Raw genomic sequence first — 26,737 nt, forward strand, 5'->3', positions numbered from 1 at the left:
ATGGGAGAAATAATTTCGGAATTAATGGAAGAAATAATTTCAGAATTGATGGAAGAAATAATTTCAGAATTAATGGCAGAATTCTAGAATAAATTGATAAATATTTGAGAAACAAATTGATGCGAACTCAGAATTAATGAAAGAAATAGTTCCAGAATTGGTGTTAGTTATACTAAAATTGAAATAACTTTTTGAATTTTTGAATCAAATAATTTTATAATTAGTGAAACAAATAATTTTATAATTAGTGAAGCAAATAATTTTATAATTAGTGAAACAAATAATTTTATAATTAGTGAAACAAATAATTTTATAATTAGCGAAAAAAAAATTTATAAATCAATGAGAGAAATAATTTCGTAATTTCTGGTAGAAAAATCCTTTCACAATCAATACAAGAATAGTTTCAAAAAGAATAGTTCCATAATTATTGAAAAAAAATGATTTCAAGATAATATTGAGAAAGAATTTAATTTCAGAATTTCCACAAAATAATATCATTTAAAGGGATTTCAGATTGAAATTAATCTCAGAATTTAGTTAGTAATTAATCGAAAACATTTTCAGAATTAGTGTTAAAAAAATTTTCAGAATTAGTGTTAAAAAAATTTTCAGAACTAATCAAAATTGAAAATAAAAGAAATTTATTTCAAAATAAAAGTCTTCATTTATTTTGTGCCTATTTAACTCGGGGCTACGATTGGTCCCTTCTGTTAAGATGTCACTTACATGAGTTGGTGGCACGCGGGCTTCGTGGGAGTGAAGTTTCAATTCGACCCCATGTGGGAAAGGTTGAAGACCGCTGCCTAAGTCAATTATTATCTGGGCATGTAAGATGAGTAAAAGAAAAGGTAGGTTTGATTATTTCTGCATTCAATTCCATTTTTCCTCATTTTTGTATTTTTTTTTTCAAAGTTCTCTTAAATCCCTTGTTAAATCTGAGCTACTTTGAAAAATCAAGTCGGTAAAAGCGACAGAATTGCTGTATCAGTAACTATCAGTGTATCAAACAAAACGCATTAATTTGCTCGCTAAATCGAGACTATCGCTAAAAGCGTGTATCCACTATATTACTTTAATTACTGCCAAGAGGATTCGTCGTCGATAGTCCGTGTTTTTTGGCGGAACATCTGTTTATTTTAACGTTCGTGAAGAATGTTGTTTGTGTACCGTATGTTAAGTTATACAGTACATTTTACTGGGATTCGTGTTACCTCTCTTGGATGAGTTACTGGCTGACCTGAATTTGCTCCTCGCAGCTAGAGAGGAAACCTAAACAACGCTCGATTTCCGTCAGCGTTTTGGACGGGAGCCCAATCCTCTCAGTTTAAACATGAGGATGAACCGGAACAAATCATCGACTTACTTGAGAGTCTCTAGACAAGAGCCACTCTCAGATCTTTTCGAAACTGTATCAGACATTGCCATGCGTGTATTTCGATGATTCGGTTTCGAATTTAGGAATGACGCGTTAATTCAGAGAAGTTCGTTTCGGAAGTTGAAATCCTACCAATGCGGTGATAATTCAGAGCCGCCCTTAGGGGGTGTGCTATAGGGGCAGCCGTACCGGGCAACCATGGTTGGGGGGGGGCGCGTTTAAAGAAATAGAACTGAAAATTTTTGCTTTTATATCAAAAACGTGTTTTTGTGGTAAACAGGATGTCCGAACTTCAATTGATTTGATTCTGGAATTTCCATCGATTCTAGAATTATTTGTCTCATTAATTCTGAATTTTCATCTCAATTCTGGTTTTTTTAATTCTGAATTTTCATCAATCCTGAGATTATTTCTCATTAATTTTGAATTTTCATCTCAATTCTATTTCCCCCCCCCCCATTACATTAATTCCGAATTTTGACAAATTCTGGTGTTTTTCTTTCATTAATTCTGAATTTTCATCAATTCTAGAATTATTTCCTTCATTTATTCTGAATTTTTATCTCACAATTCTGGGATTTTTTTCTCTCAATTCTGTTTTTTTTTTCATTAATTCTTAATCTCATCAATTCTGCGTTTTTCTGTCATTAATTCGGAATTTCTATCAATTCTAGAATTACTTCTCCCATTAATTCTGAATTTTCATCTCAATTCTGTATTTTTTCTCTCATTAATTCTGAATCTTCTTCAATCCTGAGATTTTTTCTCTCATTATATAATTCTGAATTTTCACCAATTCCAGTAATTTTTCCTCCTTAATTCTGAATTTTCGGCAATTCTCTAGGAATTTTTCTCTCAAAATCCCGAGATTTTCTCAATTTCTCATCACAATTTGGATTTTTTCTCTTATTCTCCATTCTGAATTTCCATCTCAATTCTGTGCTTTTTTTCTCTCATCAATTCTAAATTTTCATCAATCCTGCGATTTCTTCTCTCATTGATTCTGAATTTTCATCTCGATTCCGTTTTTTTTCTCTCATTAATTATGGATTTTCATCTCAATTCTGTTTTTTTCTCATTAATTATGATTTTCTTTGTTCATTTTTAAAAACAATTGTCGCCAAGGTCGATCTGGGATTCACAAAGAGCGCCAAATGCTTCAGTTCGTAACTCGAAAAGACCATAAGCCCATCGTTTCTAAGTCGGGGAGTGACTGTATGCATTTTTAATTAATGTGATTTCTTTTCAACAGGCAGAAATCTTTCCATCCGGTGAGGATCCTTGGCGAAATTCTTGAATATCTCAGGGTACTTGCATGCTTCGAAACCTAGTCCGTGTACTAAGAATAGTTGTGGCAGAGGATAAATCGTATGTGTTGCGTGTGTCTTGCCCTCTTTCTTGTTTTATTCTTACCTATGGAGCTGCATCAGCAGCAGCAGCGAATCAGTGCGGTCGACACTGTAACGTCAACATCGACTAATGTTTGGTTCTTTGGGGTTCATACTATAAATAAACAAAAGCAACGTTATTTTATAAGAAAACGGAATCAAGCTCAATGAGACGGAAGAACCAGCTCCTAAAAACGTATTCTTTTGCTTAGTGTTTATTTATATGAAATTCGTGACGTAAAAAAAGTGTGTGTGTGTGAGAGAGAGAGAGAGAGGGTGCCTTTTTATCATTAGCAGAAAGGTTATTGCACTTCTTTTTCAAGAAGCAATCTCACTTAAGACTTATGATACAGCCCTCGCTGCTCCATGCGATCACATCGGGACTCGGGGTTTCTGATAATAATAACCGAAAGAAATTGATCAGAACTGAAGGCTCCCCCCCCCCCCCGTCGTATATTTGCCTTCACCATAGGAAGACTATAGCAAAAAGCAGCTCCATGCGTACGTGGATCGCTGCGCGAATACTACGGACCAATTACGACATTAAATATGGATTTGTTTGTCAACAAGGGACAGAGGAGGACATAGGCTTGCAGCGTGATAACGATAACTTACGGGGGGGGGGGGATGTTTAGTTAGGCCTTAGTTTCAGAATACGTAAAAAAAACTTTCTACGGAAAAAAAATTTATAACATTGCCCGATGCCCTGATAACCATGAACTGATTTTTTTCCCACGCTATGATATCGTTCTAATCCGTTCTTTGCAAAAGTGATAATATTATCCGTGATTCTAATATCCGGCACCGACTATATATACATTTTTTTTCACTTTGTAAATTTTTTTCTCTTTCAGATTTTGTTTCTTAATATCAAATTAAAAAATGAAATAAAAATCAGTTCAGAAATTTGATTGATTTTACAAATGAAAAGAAATTGAATTCCTTGACTTTGGTTCTTTCAATTTCTTTGAAAATTGTTTTTTCGAATGAAGAAAAATTTTTCAAACTTTTTTTTGATGAAATCATTTTAAATGGAAGAATATATCAAAACCAATTTCTATGAATTTTTTTGAAATGCAGTCGACACCGCTTATTATAATCACGGACAGTATTATCAATCGGGTATTGTTATCACTTTTGCAAAGAACGGAACGGACCAATATCACAATAACATGGGCGAAAATTTGTTTATAGTTATTGGGTCTTTGGAAAATGTTATCTTTTTTTGTCGAAAGCTGTTTCTACACGTTTTACAGCTGAGGCTGCAAGGCAATGTAGGAAGGCTAGAAGGGGTTCCTCTTCTCCCTCTCTTGTTAGCAAACATTTCCATACTTGATGTCGTGATCAATATATGTGTGGAGCTGCTTTTGCAATGGCCTTCCTATAGTCAAGGCGGCAAATTCATGAGGAAAAAAAAAAGCCCCTTCCTTCAGTTTTTGATCAGTTTCTTTTAGTTGACCAGGTTCAAATTTCTTTTTACACTACAGTAGTAATACTGTAATGATTTTTGACAATAAATTGTACTTATGATCACATCTCTTGATAGGAATATGGAACGTTATTTGTGTTTTTGCAGTCCAGTAAACGGCATTGCTACAGCATCACATTTATTAGTATTGGTTAGAATGTCCTTCATTAGTATTGGTTAGAATGTCTTTCATTAGTATTGGTTAGAATGTCCTTCATTAGTATTGGTTAGAATGTCCTTCATTAGTATTGGTTAGAATGTCCTTCATTAGTATTAGTTAGAATGTCCTTCATTAGTATTAGTTAGAATGCCATTCATTGTTCAAGAACATTCTCGTTGATAGATAGATGTAGTTTCCGCTACTATAAATGGGGGTCCATGGCTGTGTGACATCAACATTTCCCATGAGGGGGGTTCCATGACCAAAAGTATATGGGAACCGCTGCGTGCGCTTTACAGACTGAGTTCGTCCTAGCCTAGAGTATGCCGTACGGTTTTAGAGACCTTATCTTCAGAATGATATGGACTTGGTTGAAGGGGTGCAAAGAAGAGCAACTATAACATTGGTGGGCATCTAGGATTTCAGCTATGAAGAGAGACTTGATTCCTTGAATACGTTTTCTTTTGAACAACGCAGGTGTCGTGGAGATATGACTGAAGGTTTTCAATGGGATCAATATAATAGACCATGAAATATTACGCCGTCATGCGACTGCTTCGATTCGGAAACATCAGTTTTGATTAGGTAAAGGTAATTCTAGGTTGTTGTGCCGTAGGTAGGGTTCTAAATGCATGGGAAAGCTTAAATCCGGTTGTCGAGAATAAATAGACACCTACAAAAGGAAATATGATAAACGTGGGTGGGAGCAATCGAAAAGCTATCGATATTCAAATGAATGACCACCATATTTTTATGGGCAGTACATTTCGGTTTTTTTAGTTATTTTCCCCCCTTCTCATTTATTGCTATTGGGTTGTTGTATTTATACCATGGCAATCATATTTTATGGGATTTTTCCCCAATATTATTATTTTTTATATTGGTTTGTGTTTATTTTACCTTTTTCTTCATTTTTTTTCCTGCCGCCATTTTAAGCAATTCGACTGAGCTTCTGATTTTGTATTTGCATTAGAAATGAGTTTTTCACCATTTTTTAAAAAATCACGGTAGATGCTACACTTTTGGCCACATTTAAAGAAAATTTAAAATGAAAAATTTGCAGTATATAGATGACTGGTTGAAGCTTATTAAGTCATACCAGTACTGTTATTTAGTAAATTTAATTGGCTTTTTGTTAGTTGTAAAATTTTGTTACATAATATCATAGATTATGAGTTATAAATCATTAATAAATTTATCTCAATTTGTACCACTTTTGGCCACTTCTATGTGCCAGTTTTGTCCACCCCAATATCTTAATTTTTCAACAAAAATTTTAAAGAATATTGAGCAAAAAATCAAGTACCCTTATTTTTTTTTAACATGAAATTTGAGTTTAAAAGAATGAATGCAGAGAAAAAATACTTAATTTGGTTGGTTAAATACAGTGATATTAAATAGCAACATTAATAAACTTCATCACTAAATTCATAAGAATACTCATCATCACTTGCGTGAGTCAGGTTTATATAGTTGAAGTGTTTTTACCTCGTGGAGCCAGGACAAGGGAGCCTTTAGGAAGAAAAAAAAAATGAAGTCCCAACACCGAGTGTGGGTTTTCTGAAACATTTGTTCCTCCACCAAGGGTCTCTTTAACTTCATTAAATCAATTTATAATTTTGTTCTCTATAATATTTTTTTTTTTTCAAGCCGAGCACAACTCGGGTCTATCGCTATGGGCAACTTACTACCTATTGAATTGTGCCGGAATTGTAAGTGCGTGTACCTAACAGTCTGAGTGCGTATCTAGTGTTGCGTATGTGCTGTCATCTATATCTCAGAAGTGAAGTGAGTGACTGAATATTTGTACTGTTTGTAGGCCTGTTGCTCTCTGTGGCGAGACTTTTTAACGGGGAGATCGGCTCGCATTTGCGCCTTGAAGTTGGGAACCCACAGAATACCAAATTCAGCCGACCACCACTGTGGTGACGGTGGGGCTCGAACCCGGGACCCCGCGATGCGAGTCCGTCACTATGACCACTCGACCACCACAGCGGCTCTCTATAATATTTGCCCGTGCTTTATTTATGTACTCAGTTTTCTTACACCTGATTGTGGGATGCCTTTCCGTAAAGGAATCGTACCACTTTCTGCCTGGCCTTCCACCTTTGAATGGAGTTTCTATTATTTATTTATTTTTTCAAACGTGCTTATTTTCATCATTACTCCGCGTGTGTGTGTGTGTTACTAAATAAGGTATGAAAAACGGTGGTGACGACTTTAAACTAACGTGTTCGACGTTATAAAGTGAGATTTCGTTCTAATATTAGCCGACGAAAATGGTGCATTTTTGTGCTCGTGTGTGTTTACGTCTGGTGCTCACAGACGTTAACAACGAATAAGCAGATGACTCAAGATAAGTGGAGATGAATATTGCGCAGTTCCTGTGAGAGAAAGACGTGATGCCCTTTCGTGGAGTTTTTTTTTTTCTTCTGTGAATGAGGAAGGAGGGGTTCATAAGGCTTATTCATGCCACGAATGATTTTACTGTACTTGTGTACAGATCACAAATGAATTAGATCTGTCCAGAGCAATCTTTAGGGATTTGTGCAGGTGCTGCAGCACTGGACCGTGAGCTCAAGATATGAACTCATGATTAGATTTAATTCACACTAAAAAGTGTAAATTAACACTGAAATTTATGAAAATTCCAGAAACAATAAAATGTGAAACTAGTAAAAGAAATAATTCGAAAATCAATGGAAATGTTAAACTAATAAAACAATTCGAGGACTGATGAAAACGTTAAACTAATATAAAAGAAATAATTGGAGATGTAATGAAAATTTTTATTAATAAAAAGGAATAGTTCGGGAGAAGTAATGAAAATTTGATGCTGGTAAAAGAAATACTTCCAGAACAAATGAAACTATGAAACTAAAAAAAAAAAAAATGAATAATTCCAGAACTTATAAAAACTTGAAACTTATGAAACAAGTAATTCGAGAACTGATGAAAATTCGAATCTAACGAACATTTTCATTATTTATTCGAAAACTAATACAAATTCGAAACTAGTAAAAGAAATAATCGGAAAAATAATGCAAATTTTATACTAATAAACGGAATAGTTCCGGAGCTGATGAAAATTTGAAACTAATAAAAGAAATAATTCGAGAACTAATGAAAATTTGAAACTAATAAAAGAAATAATTCGAGAACTAATGAAAATTTTTACCAATGAAAAGAAATAGTTCGAGAAATAATGAAAATTCGTAACTAATAAAAGTAATATCTACAGAGCTAATGAAGAAATGAAACTAATATAAGAAATAATTGGAGAACACTAATAAAAATTTGAATCTAATGATCATTTTCATTATTTATTCGAGAACAAATGAAAATTAGAAACTAATAAAAGAAATAGTTCCAGAACTAATGAAAATTAGAAACTGCTTAAAAACAAAGTTTCAGAACTAATGAAAATTTGAAACTAATAAAAGAAATAGTTCCAGAACTAATGAAAATTAGAAACTGCTTAAAAAACATAGTTTCAGAACTAATGAAAATTAGAAACTGCTTAAAAAACATAGTTTCAGAACTAATGAAAATTTGAAACTAATAAAAGAAATAGTTCCAGAACTAATGAAAATGAGAAACTGCTTAAAAAACATAGTTCCAGAACTAATGAAAATTAGAAACTGCTTAAAAAACATAGTTTCAGAACTAATGAAAATTTAAAACTAATAAAAGAAATAGTTTCAGAACTAATGAAAATTTGAAACTAATAAAAGAAATAGTTCCAGAACTAATGAAAATTTGAAACTAATGAAAGAAATGGTTCCAGAACTAATGAAAATTAGAAACTGCTTAAAAAACATAGTTTCAGAACTAATGAAAATTTGAAACCAATAAAAGAAATAGTTCCAGAACTAATGAAAATTTGAAACTAATGAAAGAAATGGTTCCAGAACTAATGAAAATTAGAAACTGCTTAAAAAACATAGTTTCAGAACTAATGAAAATTTTAAACTAATAAAAGAAATAGTTCCAGAACTAATGAAAATTAGAAGCTGCTTAAAAAACATAGTTTCAGGACTAATGAGAATTCGAGCTCGAAAAACTTGATAGTAAATTGTCCGCGGAGCTAGACCGGAGTTGTGCTCGGTTTGGAAGAAAGGAACGAGAGTCCCTTGACGATTGATTTTTTTCCCCATCTCAAACCGAAGATTTTATGTGGGATAAATATATCAGAAGAAGGTACTATTCCAAGGTTTCTTCTCGTTAAATTGCATAATTATTTTTTTCAACTCGTCCCGCGAATAACATCAGGGATGTGGGGGGTGTTTATTTTTAATTTGCGCCATAACGTTCTGCAAAATGCTGGCGGAAGGAACATTCCTCGACGTGTTCGCTGTCAGCTTCCGGAGAATTAACAAGAAGACGGAAGGCGGAAACATATGACAATTTATACACGTCTTGGAGAAGGAAGGAAGAGAAATAAGTTCTCATGAAAAAGAAGGACAGGCGCGATATATGCGCATATGCATTTTTTTTTTAGGAACATTCCTCACGCCCACTCAACGCCAGGGAATTCCTTTGCCGCGGAAATTGAGGACTCATCTCGCCAGAAGCTGTTACAAGAGAAACCCTGTATGTGAAATGTGCGTAGGACTGCGGAAAGGAAGGCAGCGTCGCGGCTATTTCTCGAATTCGTCCACAAAAATAGAAGCGATGGATGGACGGAAACAAGAGGCAGAGTGGGCTTTCTCCACCTTCCAAGTACCTTATGAAGAGAGTTTTTCAGAACTCGTGGGTAAAGTTCGATGGAGTGATAACACAAGCCACCATAGGAGCCAATTCCCAGAATTGAAAAATCTGTAGTTTATCACGTGATGAACTATTTCTCATCAAAGAGAATACGCAGTACAAATAAAAGAGAGAACGGGACTTTTTGAGATTGCATAAGATGACCATATGAGCCGTTTTCCCGGGACGTTGCCGTATGAAAATAATGTCATGACCGCTGTCATGATTTATATATATATATTTTTTTATATCATGTGTATTTAGGGTGACCATACGTCCCGTATTTCCCGGGACAGTCCCGGTATTTTCTGTTTTTTTTGGTCGTCCCGACTCTTTGGCAAAAGTGTCCCGGTTTTTCCCGTATTTTACACGAAGCCTACTTAAATTTTCATTCTTTATTGAAGTCAAAGAATGACATTATTTTTCAACTCATAAATTATTTTATGATAATTACAACTATAAAAGAGGATATTAATCTCCCACATTCGTCTTTGGTGAACGTTTTCTTCGTGGAATTCATTTTAATCCACTTCAATTTGCAGTAATGGTTTATTTCCTGCCATTGTGATTTTTCCGTAATTTCAACAATATTTAGCAACTTTGTTTGGTTTTGGCGTCATTTTTGGCGATAATTTGCGGTTTCCTGTATTTTCCCGTATTTGGAATCCCAATGTCAAGTATTTCTCTCGAGGAAATATGGTCAGCCTATGTGTATTTGAAAAAATGTCTCGTTCTTTCCTTTATTTTCAACGAAGATTATTTGAATTTTTTCCTCCACTGAAATCAAGTAAAAATTATTTTGTGAACTTATGGAAAAAAAAATTATGACTATAAAAAGGAATATCTCAGATATTTGTCAAGATTAACGTTTTTTTCGTAGAATTCATTTCAATCTACTGGGATTCCCGCCACTAGTGATTATCTGCAGTTTTATCAACAATTAGCAATTGTGCTTAATTTTTGCTTATTATTTGGCAACAAATGCCGATTTTCCGTACTTGGAATCCTGATTTCCCCATATTTTTCTCAGAAAACATAGTCAACCTGGGATCATTAGGACTGAAAGAGTATTTTGTTTTTACGATTTTTCATTCAAACGGAGCGTAGTTGAGGGATATTTCTATAAAGATACGAAAAATCGGAAGAATCTGCTGATTTCCGACCGGAAAATGTTGATGAGGCTAAAAAATCAGAAGGCGTCCTAGTTAATCGAAAGCGTTGTCACCTATGCACATCTAAACGAGCAATTTTTGCCATGTTCGTAACAAAAGCGGTGAATCACTTAACGGCGCTGTCATTGAACGCGTAAGCTCTGGTTTTGACATTATGGGCGATTTTCAACGACAATGGGTTAAACTAGTCACAATTTTTGGACAAAAGACCGACACGAATTAGTTAAATTCAATTTTTTAACCAATCCGTGTGTCGATCTCCTTTCTAAAAATTGTGACTAGTTTGAACCAGTTTCCCAAACTTTTTTGTTCCATCGCCCCCTCCCAAACTCAAGTGAACCAATAGGATCCTATATTAAATCTGTAACTTCTGTCACCCCCGGCTCCCACCAGGGGGTGATATTACCCACTTTGGAAAACACTGGTTTAAATCATGTCGGTGAATACCGTCCTTTCTCGGGGATAGTAGAGGGAATGACTGGTTTTTCGTATCATCAAAAAAGCAGACATTTATATATTTCATATCTGGCGCTGCGGACTGGAATGCTCGGAATCCCAAAGACTGGATCTGCAGTATTTTCTGACAAAACGGGTACAAAATTGTTGACACGTCCTTTGTCTGTGGCATGCAGGAATACAGGGCGTCACAAGAAGGCCATTTCGCACGGACACACACACACACCGGTGCAATCGTTCAAAGGTTTTTTCGATCTGGCACGCGTCTTGTCGAAAAACAATGCCGGTATAGTCTTTCCTCATTCGTGAAAGCGGCCATTCCGTCTGCAATCTACGATAGAAATGACGATAAGTGTCAAAACCAGCGCTATATGCATTCAATGGTAGCGCCGTATAGCGGTTCACCACTTTCGTTACGACCATGTATATACTGTATGATGAAATTTGCTTGTTTAAACCCTTAATTGCTTATTTTACATGTGCAATATCGCGGCAGCATTGGGAGTTCTTGCACTCGCTTTTGGCGATTTTTTTTTTACCTCGTTGGGCAAGAGGAGCAAAGAGAGGGAGAAATATTTACATCCTAGTTTGTGAGGTCCTATTATTTGTAGTGCATACCAAAGCCTCCTGATACGATGAAATTTACTAATAAACTTAAATGTTAAAATAGGCATTTATGGCACGAAAATTTCAAAAAAGACATTTTTACCAAAAAAGTTTGAAAATAGGCAAAAAAGGTATTTATGTGTGTGTGTGTGGCATTTTGCCTGAACTTCCAGGCTTTAGTCATATATTTACCTTCACTATAGGAAGGCCATAGCAAAAAGCAGCTCCACACGTACAGCGAATACTTCGGATCAATTACGACATTAAGTATGGAGGATTTGTTTGTCAACAAGGGACAGAGAAGGGGAACACCTTCCAGCCTCCTACATAGGCTTGCAGCGTGATAACGATAACTTACGGGTGAAAAAATGTTTGGTTAAGCTTTAGTTTCAGAATACGTAAAAAAAAACTTTCTGCGGAAAAAAAATTGATAACATTGCCCGATGCCCTGATAACTATGAACTGATTTTTTCCCATGCTATGATATCGATCTGTGCCACGCATCACTCAAGTGATACGTAATTATGCCGCGGATCACTTAAGTAATCTGGGAATGTGCGACGGGCCTACTTGAGCGATCTGAAAATGTGCCACGGGCCACTTAAATGCTCTGGAATTGTGCCATGGGTCACTTAGGCAATCTTTAAATGTGCCCGCTTGGTTCAATTTTACAAAATTAGGTTTGGGAGGGGGCAGGCCACATCAGATAACCCCGCAGGGTCGCATTTGGTCCTCAAGCCAAGGGTTTAGCATATATGATTTAGACGGTGGGTCGTCGCAATGAATTTCTTAAAAAGAAATTTCGAGTTCTTAACCTTCAAATAGCATTAAAATTAACGGAAATTGATTATAATAATATATAAAGGTATTTTCTCTCGAAATTTTAATTAATTTTTTTTTTACATTAAAAAAATAAATTTTTGATAGCCTGTGGGGGGAGGGGAGGGGGGGGGGTTTAGCATGCTTCCGCGTACGTCTCTGATCCCACCAATATGCGTTAGGTGGTAGGGGACAGAGCTGACGGAAATTTGCTGACAAGAGGGAGGGGGGGGGGGGGTTAAAAATGGTTAAAAATTTGCTGACGTAATACTTGAACGGCCCCAATCACATTTGGTGTGGGGAGAAATAATACAAATTTCAAAAGTAAAAAAATTTGCAACGTAGTTGTGGCTGCTGCTGCAGTTTTTGAATGAGGAGGTTCGACTAGAGATGATTCAGCAGTAGATTCAATGGACTTTTTTTTCCGTGGATCCTATTAGTTGGATACGGCCTGTGCGATGCTGACACAACCGCCGAGGGCACTGTCGGAAAAGAATTCTGTATAAAGGCCAGGAAACAATTAAATGAAAACTCTAGAGAGGGGCAAAAAGATCTATATTTTTCCCCGTTTTCTTGCGCGTGAAGTGACAGCCCTCACGTGAAACAACCAAGTCATCACGTTTCCATGAACTTTTTTTCCCGTTCTCGAGATTAAATCTTGGAAGACTTCCCACTGGCACAGAGTCGGCTCAGAAGAAATTTAGAGTAATGATAATAGAGCAAAAGGAAAGAAAAAAAAGGAGTCCATTCTTCCGGGTCGGTGATTCCTGAAGATCATCCCTCCCCGGTGCGGATCCGTCTCATTTTCTTTTCGCAGCGAGTTTGTGTGAGGTGGGATACAGTTAGGAAAATGTTGTCAAGGACAGTTTGTGGATTTATGTGTTATCCAGGGCCGCGCTTATACCAGACGCGCGGGCCCCAGTGTGAAAATAATGGCGGGGCTAGATGTGCCTGGATAATTTCAGGGGGCACCCCTTAGCCCCGAGTTTTAATATTCTGCGAAGGGAATCGAAAATCCTAGAAGATGAAAATCGTGGAAATTCCGGAATGAATGTAAGAAATAATTACAGAATTGATGGAAATTCAGAATAAGTGCAAGAAATAATTTCAGAATCGGTGAAAATTCAGAATAAATGCAAGAAATAATTACAACAGAGTTGATGAAAATTCAGAATAAATGCAAGAAATAATCTCAGAATTTATGAAAATTCAGAATAAATGCAAGAAATAATTCCAGAATTTATGAAAATTCAGAATAAATGCAAGAAATAATTCCAAAATGCGAGAAATAATTCCAAAATGCGAGAAAATTCAGAAAAATGCAAGAAATAATTCCAGAACTCATGAAAATTCAGAAAAATGCAAGAAATAATTCCAGAACTCATGAAAATTCAAAAAAATGCAAGAAATGATTCCAGAATTCATGAAAATTCAAGAATCCCAGGTCCAAGAGTTAGGGGTAGCAATAATACCTTTCAGAATTTATGGAAGGAATTATTATTACTGTAAGTGCGGGAACTCCTAAAACGCGGGGCCTAGTGCAACCGCACCTGTCGCACCTAATAGCGGCTGTGGCGTTACCATATGCGCACGTCAGCGATAACCGCCTCAGCATTCCTTTCTCATATTGAGACAACAGTTGTCTATCTGCAGTTGTTTGTCTTTACCGATAGCAACAGCTGCTTTCTATCTCTAGTAAATCAGAGAATTGTACAGCTGCCCGCGTATGGCTATAGTCTTACACGTTTGTTTAAAAAATATAGAACAAGGGTGCTCTCTCAATCTTTGGGAGAGCGCGGGCCATTTCATCGGTTTGAAACGGATTCGCGGGCTACTTTACCCTTTCAACGGCATTGACGAGATGCCTCGTCTTCACTTAAGCCTCTTATTTTATCACTGGCATGTCCAGGTTCTCTCAATGGAAAACTTTTCCCTATGCTCCTTAATTTGCACCTGCTGAAAATTGTAAGAAAGCCTACATCATTAAAAAAAAAAAGATATGGCATTTTGAAAGGGGGGGTTTAATGATTTTTACTTGTCGCTTAAAGGGTTAATTTATGTGCTTTTGGACAGTGCTTAAATGATCACTACACTTGAGTGATCTATAAATGTACAGCGGGCCACTCAAGTGCTCTAGATCTGTGCCGCGGGATCACTCAAGTGATATGTGAATATGTCGCGTGACACTTCCGTGATGTGGAACAGCGCAGCAAGTCACGCCAGTAAATATGCTGCCGGCCACTTGGGGAAATTTGCCGCTGGGCGGTTGTGTGAAAATGTGTCACGTATCACACTTAAATGATCTGGAAAGTTCATCAACCCTTCGGTGATCGGGAACAGCGCCGCAGGCCACTTAAGTAAATATGGCACGGCATATTTTTACACTATAAGTTCATTATAGAGAAGGACACGAAATATCTCAGTCCAGGGAGCCTGGTTCTAGGTTGGGGAAGGAGTAGCCATGGGTGAGCAGCAAAATGCTCGCAAGGAAAGGAAAAACTTTCCTGCATTTTAAATTCTAACTCTCCCCCCCCCCCCCAGATAGTGCGCGCATTCTCTTTCATTTCACCTGCACAGAGACCTGTTTCTCTGCTCACAGAATTTTGATGTTTCGATATCTGCGCGAAAATGAAATTCTACCTCATACGAATATGGAGACTTTTCTCTGCTCAGCAAAAAACTCTTGTGTACAGGGAAGCGTTCTCAGTCACTTCCAGACTCTAAACGTCAATACTTTGCATGAAAAAAATGGTGTCATTCTTTGCTACTTTTGTCCATAACCCATAAACGGGTAAAAATAAAATTTTATCAGTAAAAATGTGCTTTCTAGAAAATATGGAAAATAAGTGTACTGCGTGAGTACAGTATGTATACCTAATATGTTTACACGTATGTATATTACATGTGAAGCATAATTGAACTGGTGCTGTCACCTATCGAATAAAAAATAAAACTGTTGTGATTCTTCGATTGAAATTGACGACCGCTTTTTGATTAGCGCATCGCAGGGGCGTAGCCAGAAATTTCGTTCGTGGGGACCAAAGTGACAGAACAATAGATTTTGCCATCTTTTCCCCTTTTTTCGGTCATTTTCTCACATTTCGGAGGGGGGGGGGACCAGACCCGACCCCTAAGTCCCCCTCCCCCCTTCGCTACGCCCTTGGTGCATCGCATTGAAAAACTCAATATAGTATGTGATATTTAAGAAATAATTTTTGAGCAATAATATTAGTTGACTTGTCAAGTTTGCTTCAAAATTTTAAAAGTTGTTGTTTATGTACGGTAAACTAACATTACTAACATGTGCAAGACATATAGATCAGTATTTCTTAATCTTTCTGAACCCAAGAACCAGTAGAATGTCTGAAACAATTTGGTGGACCACTTGCATCCCGTATTACGGGACATTAATTTTGGTTGTTCGGATTTTTTTTATACATTAAATATTGAATTTGTAATATGTACCAAGGTCATGAATACATATTGTTTTCATAATATATAAATTATATTATGATAATTACGCCAATAGTTATTCAAATCAAATTTAAACATTTTCACACATACATAAATATTTGAAATTAATTTTTGTACAACGTATCTACCCCGTGGTATGTTCATCTCACATATTTTTCAGGTTCAACCTTTTTTTCGCAGTTGTAATAACAATCAATGATTTTGCCTGTATTTTGATGACAATTGGCCCGTATTTTAACCCTATTTAAGTACGGTAACTAACTTATTTTTCCTCAGAAATATGGTCATCTCCTGATCTCATTTGAATTTCCCCCCCCCCCCCCCGTGAAATACATTTTTGTTTATTGCGATTTGTAGCAGTCCTTCATTTCCCCAACTCTGCAGCAATTATAAAATTGCATTTGAGGCAGTAAATTGCATTTTTTGACTAAATTTTGCGATACACCTTCTATTTATCGCATTTTGTAGGATAGCAACCCCCGACATTTTCCATGATGATGTACAGGGCGTCCATAATTAAAAGCCCTTATTTTAAAGTAGCCTACAGGCGAAACTAGTCATCAGGAAAATGTGAACTTTTGTGGAGGACTTCATGAAGTGATGGGTATTTGTTTCGGGGGGGGGGGGGGGATTAGTTGCACATGTCGCCACCATAGGGCGTTTCACTTTGAATACCTCTAGTAAATATGCAAATTTATGTGATGTCACGCTGCAGCTGTTATAAAACCTAGAAACATTCGAGGCGATCTTGTTTCTCTTTGCTGCTCGCAATGACGATAAGTTTACGAGATCGCGCTTTCTTGGTCAAATTGTTTTACCGCAACAGCAATTCCGTGGTAACTGCTCTACGGAAATATAGGACTTCGAAGGGGAATTCGGAAAGGTCTAATGAATGTTAAAATCTTCGGAGTATACTAACGAAATTTGAAACCACAGTATTGTTGGCTGTTTGTCCTGGAAGAGGAAGAAAATCCGTTTCTATTAAAGACGCAGTACAGGAGCTTTGGCTTCAGGTGGAAGAGGACGAGCTTCAAATACTCGTGGTAGCAGTAGTGCCAGGCGTGTAGCACAGGCATTGATAGGCCACGTTCAACTGCCCATAAGATCATGCGGAATATCCTCCAGTATTATCCGTACAAACTTTCACTTGTGCCACGGTTGCTTCCACATGATTATGGCGCTCGACTCCGGTTCTCACTGCAGTTTCTAGCTCGCGTTGAGGTAGATTCAGAATGGCCTTGGAATATCCTCTGGACAGAAGTAGCGCATTTTCACTTGGATGGTAAATGATATTCAATTAATCTCGGCTGGGAACACCTGAAAAGTGAAGAGGAGGGTTTGTCTGCGATTCAAACAAAATTTTGTTTGGATTTCCCGATGTAGTTTCTGTAAATTAGTCAACCAAGGCCGCCTGGCACAGGAATCCATTTCTCGGAGATGAAAGGTGATTAATAGACAGTAATCCTCAGGTGCAACTTGATCCGTCCAGTCGTCAGTCTGAGTCATTCTTTTTCTCAACTGTGAGGACGTCCAGAATGGATATTGCACCTTCGGTCCTTCCCCGACACGAACCGACCGTTTTTATTTGAGGGTTTTAAAAGCTTTCTTGTCACTGTTTCTAAAAAATGGTATTGAAGTGTACTTTAATAACATTTTTTTTTTACATTCAGTGTCTCAAAATGGTGAAACCAGTAATAAAATTTCGACTACTTACGTAATTTTCTAATAGAAAAGTTATTTTTTATGTCAAATTTTAAGCAAAATTCACACATATTCTACGAACGCAATGCTTTTGTTACTTTCACGGTACATTCAGCTAGTAACAACGCAGGTTATGTAATGTCCAAAATTGAAAGGATTGTGTGATATGCTCATAAGTTACACCCAAATAAGTTTTTGAAATTTCATTCCACATATCGCGTGTATAAAATTGTAAATAGAAAAATACATGTGATAGACAGATTTTGGTACAAAATTTTAAAAATATATTGCAAAATATCGTAATAAAATTAAATCGATAGATTTTTAGAAATCATGTTCCAAACGCAAGTAAAATGTCCAAAATGCGTTTAAAATTTTTATTCATGGATTACTGTATAGTATGTACTATAGATATGTAATACTATATAGTATTTTAAAACGTGTAGGGTTTGACAAATTGCAAAAAAGATCTAGGCGCCTGAATAATTTTTTAGAGACGCCAAACATTTTTTCCCCCACCAAAAAACTTGTAAAAAATAGTATTTATTTCGACTTTTTCAGGACATACTGCGTCTTCGTTATTCATGGATACGCTGATGTATTCCAAAAAAATTGTATTGCCCTCAGATTTCAATTTAGTAACCACGCATAAAACTTTTTAGGCGCCTATACCAATTACATTTCTTAGACACCATGGCGACCTGGCGCCCGGGATTTGTCCGGTTCTGGTATAAGGAACAATTTTTTGGCAAAAATTGGGTTCAAAAATAGGAGGGGGGGGGGGTTCTTATACAGTGTAACCTTTCCACAAGGATAGTCTCGATACAAAGATATATATATATATATAAATCTCTCTCAAATATTTTTTCAAATCTTGTTTGGAATTGCGTATAGTCTAATGCAGTGTTTCTCAAAATGGGCGTCGCCTGCCTTTGACAGGGACGTCGCGGGAGCTAGAGATATAGATGTGTTTGCCTGTTTGTGCATTGAAATAGGCTCTTTTATACATGCATAATATTTGTTAACTATTATGGGGGGAGCCGTAGGTACACTATATCACTGAGCCATAGGAGGCGCGGCTGAAAAAAGTTAGAGTAACACTGGTCTAATGTTGAACTCCTTTCGACACACACACATAATGGTATCCTTTACTACGATAAATCTCTCTCTTTTTCTATAACGATATTTTTTATATTTCACTTTATACTTCATATATTTAAATTGCAAGCATGTTATTGACCCCAAAAAAGTTTGCAAGTATGTGAGTGACCCAAAGAATTACCTAGAGAGTGTGTAAGCTGTGAATGATCAAAACAATGATGTGCAAACTTGATCTGCAAGCGCGTGTCCAAAAGAATCACCTAGAGTGCAAGGCAGAGGTCTTCAAAATTTCTTGAGTCGCGAGCACTGACTATACACATCATCAAACGAAGAGCACCTTCACGCTAATTTGAGATATGTATGCCTGATATCTGCATTAATTGTAGTCTTTGAATGCAATTTTTACGGTGTGTTTAATTGAAGCGTTGATCAAGTGCTCGCGAGCAATTAATCCGACACCACATTCAGCACTCTGGGTGCTTCTGGGAGCACTGAGGTGCTCGCGAGCAACGGGTTGAAGATGCCTGCCGTAAGGAGTGCACTGTGTTTGATAAGCATAGTCAGTGCTCGTGACTCGAGAAAGGTTGAAAACCCCTGCTCCAGGATTAACGGTTCACCAGTAAAATGCAGTACGCCCTGTTACCTATTTTTGCACCCTGTATAATTTTTAAAATTTGTATAATTTTAAAATTGCCTCATTAAAGGCAATGATTCCCAAGGGGTGCACCCGACACATTCATGTGCCGCATTGAACATTGAACTTTAGTGATTTAACGTGTACCCTCCCCCCCCCCCTCCAAAAAAAAATATTGTGATATTCTGCCCCTAAATAGCTGAAATTACCTACTCTTACAAATCTTTATATGCTTCCTCTCGAAAATCATAGCACTAGATCTCATTATCATGAGGGCTCTTACGTTGGAACGGTACTACATATTGTTATTCAATAAACATTTGAATAGATCAAACACAGCAGGGATTTTGTTGTCGCACACTTTTAAGGGCGGATCTGAAGTAACTACAAGCTTTTCTGTACACAAAATCAAAACATGTTGGTGCTGACACCCCCCCCCCCCCATTGGCGCCTCTGTGGTAAGATACTCGTCTACAAAATAAAGGTTTCTGTCTGGTCCGCGCATTCGATACTGGGGGGAAAAACACAGATATCTAGTTCCTTCCCGAAGAGCCTGAGGTGACCACCGATAGAGGGCGCTTTCATTTCCGACTCAACTCTATCGGTACTAAATTACTGTATGGTGATATGACCGATGTTGGTGCGCAGTAAAGCAGTGGTAGGTGTTGAGCAGTTGTTTCTAGCTTCTTGAAGGTTATTTGAGGCATTGGGAGCATGGACCCTCCCAGGTTGGGATCTTTGTCGGGTCCTCAGGCAACCTCGGATCTAGGACGATGTGTCGGGAGTCAATTTGTTGTGTAGTTTTCTTGGATCATCTCGTATTTTACGGGAGAGACTAATTTTTCCCATATTATTCGGCTATTGCAGAGATGGATTCGGGGACGTCGGAAGTGTTTCGAACCTGTGGTTGCTCGGCCCCGTGCCACAAATTACCGTGGACGCTCAAATATCCACAGCACCCCACCCCCCAACTCCGACTTCACTACTGTAGGACTATATCCAGTATGGTGTAGTGAACACTGAATAGCAAAGTAAACATCAGAGTCGCGTGCTCACTTGGGGGTGGCGGTGACAGGTCTGGTGCTTAGAGGAAGTATAAGGATATAATATACCTCCTCTAAGGTCTGGGGGTCTGGTGCCCTTGGCGCCGTACCAGACCAACTTCGTCACCCTTCAACCTCTCTTTCAACATTACAAGGGGAGGGGCAAAATGGACTTTCTTGCACCGCTGCTTGCCCGGATTGGCGAAGCATCTAATTGTGGCACTAGCAAAGAGTTGAATTAGCATTTCAAAAGTATTTTTCTGCTCTTATTTACCCACTTGTGCTTTCCCCCTCAAAATAATTTCAATGCATAAAAATCTACGAGACTGCAAACCGTCACAATAAATGCCTCCTCATGCCTGGTGTTGGCCCTGGCGCTGTCCATCTGATACATTCCGAGGCTAACTCTGTCAGACCAGACACGACCCAGGCTCTGTCCCTTCCGGGATGTAAGCCTTAAGTGGGTTGGGTCGTGCTGGGGCGAGCCGGGGGTGCCGGGCCGGGGCGCCCGCCGGTGAATCACCAGAAGGTGCCCCCGACCCTTTGACTAAGTCCTAGCTACCGAAGCCTGGTCTTTTAGGTTGTCCTCAAGGGGCGCCGGCAGCAGCCATCCCCGGGGACGGGCCCGCAAACCCGAGCGACAGCCCCCCCCCCTCGAAACCCCCGAGATCCGATCCCAAAAATCTCTCCTCCTAAAATGCACGGCGTGTCCGATCATCGACACATAAGCTGGGGATAATTCTGATTTTATTTCTTTCAGTAATTCTAAAATTATTTCTGACAATCCGCAGTTGTTTTTCTTCTAAAATTCCGAAATGATTTCTTGCATCAATGTGTTTTTGAGCATTTCTGTAAGTCGTATAACCCAGTGCATACTGTTGCCGATTGGCAACATCTATTTTAAATATATTTCCTTTCCCGTTGCCAACTGGCAACTTCGTGTTTGAGACATTCATTATTCCTATTTTTCATTTTCGTTCGAAAGCTATTCATAGATGGCAGTAAAACTCAATTTAGAAAAAGATATTTAAATCTTCTGTAACCTGTCAAAAAAGAAAATCATGCACTGTAGGGCCAAAATGATTTATTTGCATATTTCTTTCTTTTTACGTTGAAGTTTGCAACCAATTTTTTTTTTCTTCCTATAGTTTGAATCGCAAAGAAGGTAGTGGCGTTTAATCAAAAGAATCACTTTGCCCGAAACTATAGAAAATATTCACAGCGTGATGAGGACAAATAACATTTTACAACACACCGACATATGTTTCGGCACCAGTGCCGTCTTAATGCATGGGCACTGCCACGACCTCCTATATAACCTATCTAGGTTATCTAGGTGGTCATGGCACTGCCCGTTGGGGCCTCAAGAGGAAGAGGGGGCCTCAGAAAAATAAGTAGTTGAATTTTTCGAGTATTTACCATGTAGGGCCTCCGAAAAATCACTTGGCCCCGGGGGCCCATGATGATCTTAAGACGGCCCTGTACGGCACTCGTAGGAGCCGTTAGCAAGGTGGAAAAACACGTTATCTTATAACACCGAAGTATGTCACTAAAAGTGAAAAATATACGAAAAAAGGAGGGGGGGGGGGGTGCGTTTGAAAGTACGAAAAAAATTCATGAAATTCAGAAGTATGCATTTAAAAATGATGAAATATGTATTTAAAATACCGAAATACAAAATATGCCTTGAAAATTCTTCAGTATGCCCTTTATAGGCATATTGAAAAATATACGTGAAATGAAAAAATATGCATTTATAAAAATGCTGGAGTTTCCCCAAAAAGAGAAGTATGAGCAAAAAATGAAAAGTATGCATAAAAACAAAAATACGGTGAGATAATGACACTGGACCAGGATCTGAAGGTTTGATGTCGAAAGCCGTAAAATGTTTAATTGATGATCTCTCAATCATTTTAATTGAAATTTTTAATTGCTGTATCTCCAATTCAGTTTTACCCAGGGTGCTCAAGTTTGATAAGTTACTCTAATTCATAAAAAGTCTTCCGCCCATGACGTAGACCTGCCCATTGTTTACTGCAATCATGTCTTGGTGATCGCGAACAATATGTATGTATTCAGGGCATCTCCTCAGGCTCTCTTCCTGTTGAAATCACTGTACCTTAAAGCGCAATTTTTTACCACCGTTACTTTTTATTTTTTACGTTAATAATGTTTTTAAGGTGAATAATTCTGCCAAGTTCACATGTATGCTGATGACACAATTCCGACATCATGATATTGATACTCTTCGCAGTAACGTTGAAACTCCTTCTCCCATCATATATTTCTTGGTTCCAAAATCATAATTTGAAATTTAATCTCTAAAACTCAGTGCATGCTGTTCTATGTTGTGTATGCATGTATTATCAATTTTGAAGACATTGTCACTGACTCGTATGCTGTTCCAATCACTAACTTTATTAAGTTTCTTGGAATCGCCTTGCTAACAATTTCTTTTATAAATTCTATCTAATTCATCACAACCAAAACGGATTTCGAGTTGGCAGATCAACTGAAACTGCCATTCATGGACCTCTGGAAGATGTTCGGATTGATCTTTGTAATCGTGAATTTATACCTTGGGGTGTTTGTAGAACATACATACATACATACATACTGTTACATAATCTTGGTTGGACAATTCATATACATAGCCTTTGCGTCACTCTCAGAAAGATATCTGGACTTTTTTACCGTAACAGAAATTACATGAGCAAAAAGTTTTTTTTTTCAATGCTTTACCATTCATATGTCCAATCTCACATTAATTATTGTATATCTGTGTGGAGCAATCCTGGTTACAGTTGTCTTGATCGTTTTCGCAAAATCCAGCGACGATTCTTGAAACTCTCTTCAGAACTAGGATCATGATCTTACATCCAAACTAATCACCTAACACAAATGAAACTAACTAATCTAAGAAGTAGAGCCTTGCATATAATCCGGCGAATCAATTCCAGAGACAGTCTGTCTCTGGAAGAACAAAACCGCAACATCCATTTCAAGAATATCAATGTTTACTCACCAACAGCAAATGCTGTGTACTGAAGTAGGGAGAGAAAGGATGTTACCTAAAAAGGGTACCGTATGGCCCGGGACAGTCCACGACCTCCTATATAACCTAGGTTATCTAGGTGGTCGTGGACAGTCCCGGTTTATTCTGTTTTTCCGGCTGTCCCGACTTTTTTGCAGAAATGTCCCGGTTTTTCACGTATTTTCAACGAAGCCAACTTGACTTTTTATTCTTCAAATCAACTAATAAAATTATCTTCAAACTCAGAAATTATATTACGATAATTACGACTACAAATAAGAATGCTAATCTCACACATTTGTCATGTTTTTTATTTTAATTCACTGCAATTTGAAGTGGTGCTTCATTTCCCGCGATTGGCGACTTTTCTGTGATTTTAGCATGGGTTAGCTGCTTTGCTTACTTTTGGCATCATTTTGGGTATAATTCACAATGTCCTGTATTTCGAAACTTAATTTCCCGTATTTTACTCGAGCAAATATGGTCAGCCCAATGTTACCCCTTCCATGCAGGAATGAAGACAATAGGATGCAAGCAACACTCAACGCTGATTCCGATGGCAAATAGTCTCAGACAAAAAAGGAACTCTCCTAAGAGGAAAAACAAACCTTAGGGTATACCTTAACAACGCTGTGGAAGCTTTCAGAAATGTTAATAAATGTAACAAAAAAGACCAGGCTCTTTGCTAAGGGGTCATTCAAGTATTACGTCAGCATCGAGGCGGGGGTGGGGGTTCGGATTTGCTGACTTTTTATGACGAGTGGGGGGGGGGTTTGAAGGTTGCTTATGTCATCAATCACCCTTTTTGAAGATATGAAATATTCTAAGCTGCTGACGAAATTTTGCTGATAAGGGGAAGGGGGTCGAAAATGGCTAAAAATCTGCTTACGTAATACTTGAATGGCCCCTAAGGAAACCCTCTTGCCATGATCCACGCAAAGCAATAAAACTGACCAGACGGTGGGAACAAAGCCTTTTTGCGAAGGTTTTTAACAGCTGGCTGATGTGAAGATATAATTAGGAAAAAGAGAAAATTCAACTGCCTTTGCTGGGATTCGGGTGGGTTCGATACCCACGTCCTGTCACTTACCTGGTGAACTCCATAGACCACTAGACTACAGAGACAACGAACATCTCAATCTTTCTTTGGAGCTCGTGTGCACTGAACGGGACCGTACATGGGCGGTCAGACCTAACTCAGGACAAAGCTCACAATTGCTGACACTACCACCAGATGGCCACATATCTCTTTCCTAAATATATCTTCGCCTCAGCCAGCTGTAAAAACCTTTGAAAAGCATTTTTAGTGGAGGGAAAAGTATCGTTGTTTGATCTTTTTTTGCGGTTCTGTTTTAGTTGAAAAACTATTGTAGCGGCGGGGTTTTTTTTAGTCAGTATAGTCAGTAAGTTCACCACTTTTTGCCATCTGTCGTGAAAATTACGAAAAGTGACGTCACACAGAGTGCACAAGCAAGCGTCCTCCTTTCCCAGTTTTCGAATCTGGTAACCCTATGTACGGTTAAGTAGTAGTATATCAAATAGGATATGCAAATCAGTCTGCCAGCATCGAACAAAAAAATTCATGTACATGAATCCACTTCAATGATGGCCTGGTTTGCTGAATTTACATCTAAGTGCCATCTATCATGAACTTTTGGTACTATTTTTATTCTAAAAAAAATATCATCTTTTGATCTCATATTCGTGCAATCCTGAATTTTTTCTCAGCATTTGTTCCTTTTCAGAAGTTTTTTTTTTTTAATTTGAATGAATTTATGGCACACCCTGTATAAGAAAACTTGACACATAATTATTAAAAAGTATCTATTCCCTTCGAGTATGTACTTTTAATTTTAAAGGAATTCGGAATTGTTAGTTATTTGGTTCTAATTTTTTTATGTTCTTGTCTCACAGGGATACGAAGGCCCCCACCTTCACGAAGAAGCCCACCATTCGACAAGAGAATGATGGCGATACGTTGTTGTTCGAGTGTATTATCGAAGCCAATCCGACCCCGACCATTTCTTGGTTTCGGGATGATGCCCCAGTCATTCCAAAAGACAGATTCAAGGTAATATGAAAGAATATTTGTCTTATATTCATTTATAATTGTCCGTGCCGTAACATTTTGTGCTGAATCAGTTATTCAGCATAGTACAGTATTGAATAATAATAATTTATTATAATATTACTATTTAACCATACATGCACCTCGCACCAGGGCCACCCTTAGGGGTGTGCCACAGGTGCGGCCGCACTGGGCCCCGCGCTTCTAGTAATAAAAAATAGAGAAAAAAAATTGTAATTTTTGTAACAATTCCAATAACAAAACAAAGTTGCTGCATTTTGATGAAGAAAATGTTAGAAAAATCTAAATTATGTAAGGAAAATTATTCGTCACACGCTAATTATTTATAATATTCAGTAATGGTTAGAAAAAGAATCTTTATTTGTGTTGGATGCAGATGTGAGAAGACCTCTATTGTGGGTCCTGGATAGTGACCAGATAATTTGAATCATTTAGATAGAGAAAACAAAATCAAAAAAGGGCCTAATCAAGTTGTCAATTTTGAGTTTTCTTCAAACCAAGACGGCAGACATTTCTCTACACAATATTACAGCCGTACCCCACCTAACGGGGAAAAAAATGTTGAGGCGATGGTTAATTTACACTGGTGAAATAAATTAAGAGAATGTGCATATTTTATCGAATTTCATGAAAAGAACTGAACTGAATGTAAAACCACTGCTTCTAGACAAAAATGCAAATCTTGTACGTCAAATACGTAAGCGTACTCGTGTGTGTAGGCGGAGCCAGTAGAGAAACAGGCTTTATAAGCGCGCGTAAGTTAAGACGCATTTCGTTCGCTAGCACACCTCGGCGAATTTCTTGGTGTTATTTTGCAGCAATCGGTTGATTTCAAATTGTAACAGTAAAAATGAGTAACCACCAACGTTTAGATGATGGAATGAGGTGGCGAATTGTGGGGAGGCTAGAAGCAGGCCAATCTCAAGTCCAGATTTGTAGAGAGTCCAATTTAACGCTCAGCGTCGTCTGTAACTTATGGAAACAGTTCCAGGATACCGGATCCATCGAGAGAAAGCCTGGGCAAGGTCGTCCAAGCGCCACGACGGCCAGAGAAGATCGCCATTTGTCGATTATAGCGAGGCGTAATAGGAGTTCATAGGAGTTCTCAGCTCTCTCGTGACTTGTATGCAGCCACAGGAACCCGTGTATCAAGGGTGACTGTTTCCAAAAGACTTCATGAGAGAGGGTTGTTTGCAAGAAGACCTGCTGTTTGCGTCCCGCTCACTTCTACGGACAGGAGAATCCGTTTGTCATGGTGCAGAGAGCATAGATCAATGGGCTACCGTTCTCTTCACTGATGAGTCCCGGTTCAGCCTAAGCACCGATTCTCGCCGTACGTTCATATGGAGAGAACCAGGGACCCGCTACCTACCCTCCAATGTCCGCGAAATCGACCATTATGGCCGAGGAGGTTTAATGATCTGGGCAGGCATCATGTTGGATGGCCGCACACCTCTCCATGTCT

At 37.9% G+C, this 26,737-nt stretch overlaps 1 protein-coding gene across 2 annotated transcripts in view; it reads left to right on the plus strand.

The window, feature by feature from the left end:
• LOC149066849 (twitchin-like) overlaps positions 1–26,737 on the plus strand; it is a 303,184-nt gene that overhangs the window by 36,505 nt on the left and 239,942 nt on the right. For both annotated transcript variants that reach the window (XM_089253214.1, XM_089253215.1), the window contains one exon: positions 25,098–25,254. In XM_089253214.1, coding sequence (XP_089109340.1) covers positions 25,098–25,254 — 157 coding nt within the window. The remainder of the gene's footprint in view (positions 1–25,097; positions 25,255–26,737) is intronic.

This window comes from Pholcus phalangioides, unplaced genomic scaffold (assembly GCF_987345545.1).
Source record: "Pholcus phalangioides strain wild (caught in Gottingen) unplaced genomic scaffold, Ppha-v1.0 ptg000032l_1, whole genome shotgun sequence".
NCBI lineage: Eukaryota > Metazoa > Arthropoda > Arachnida > Araneae > Pholcidae > Pholcus > Pholcus phalangioides.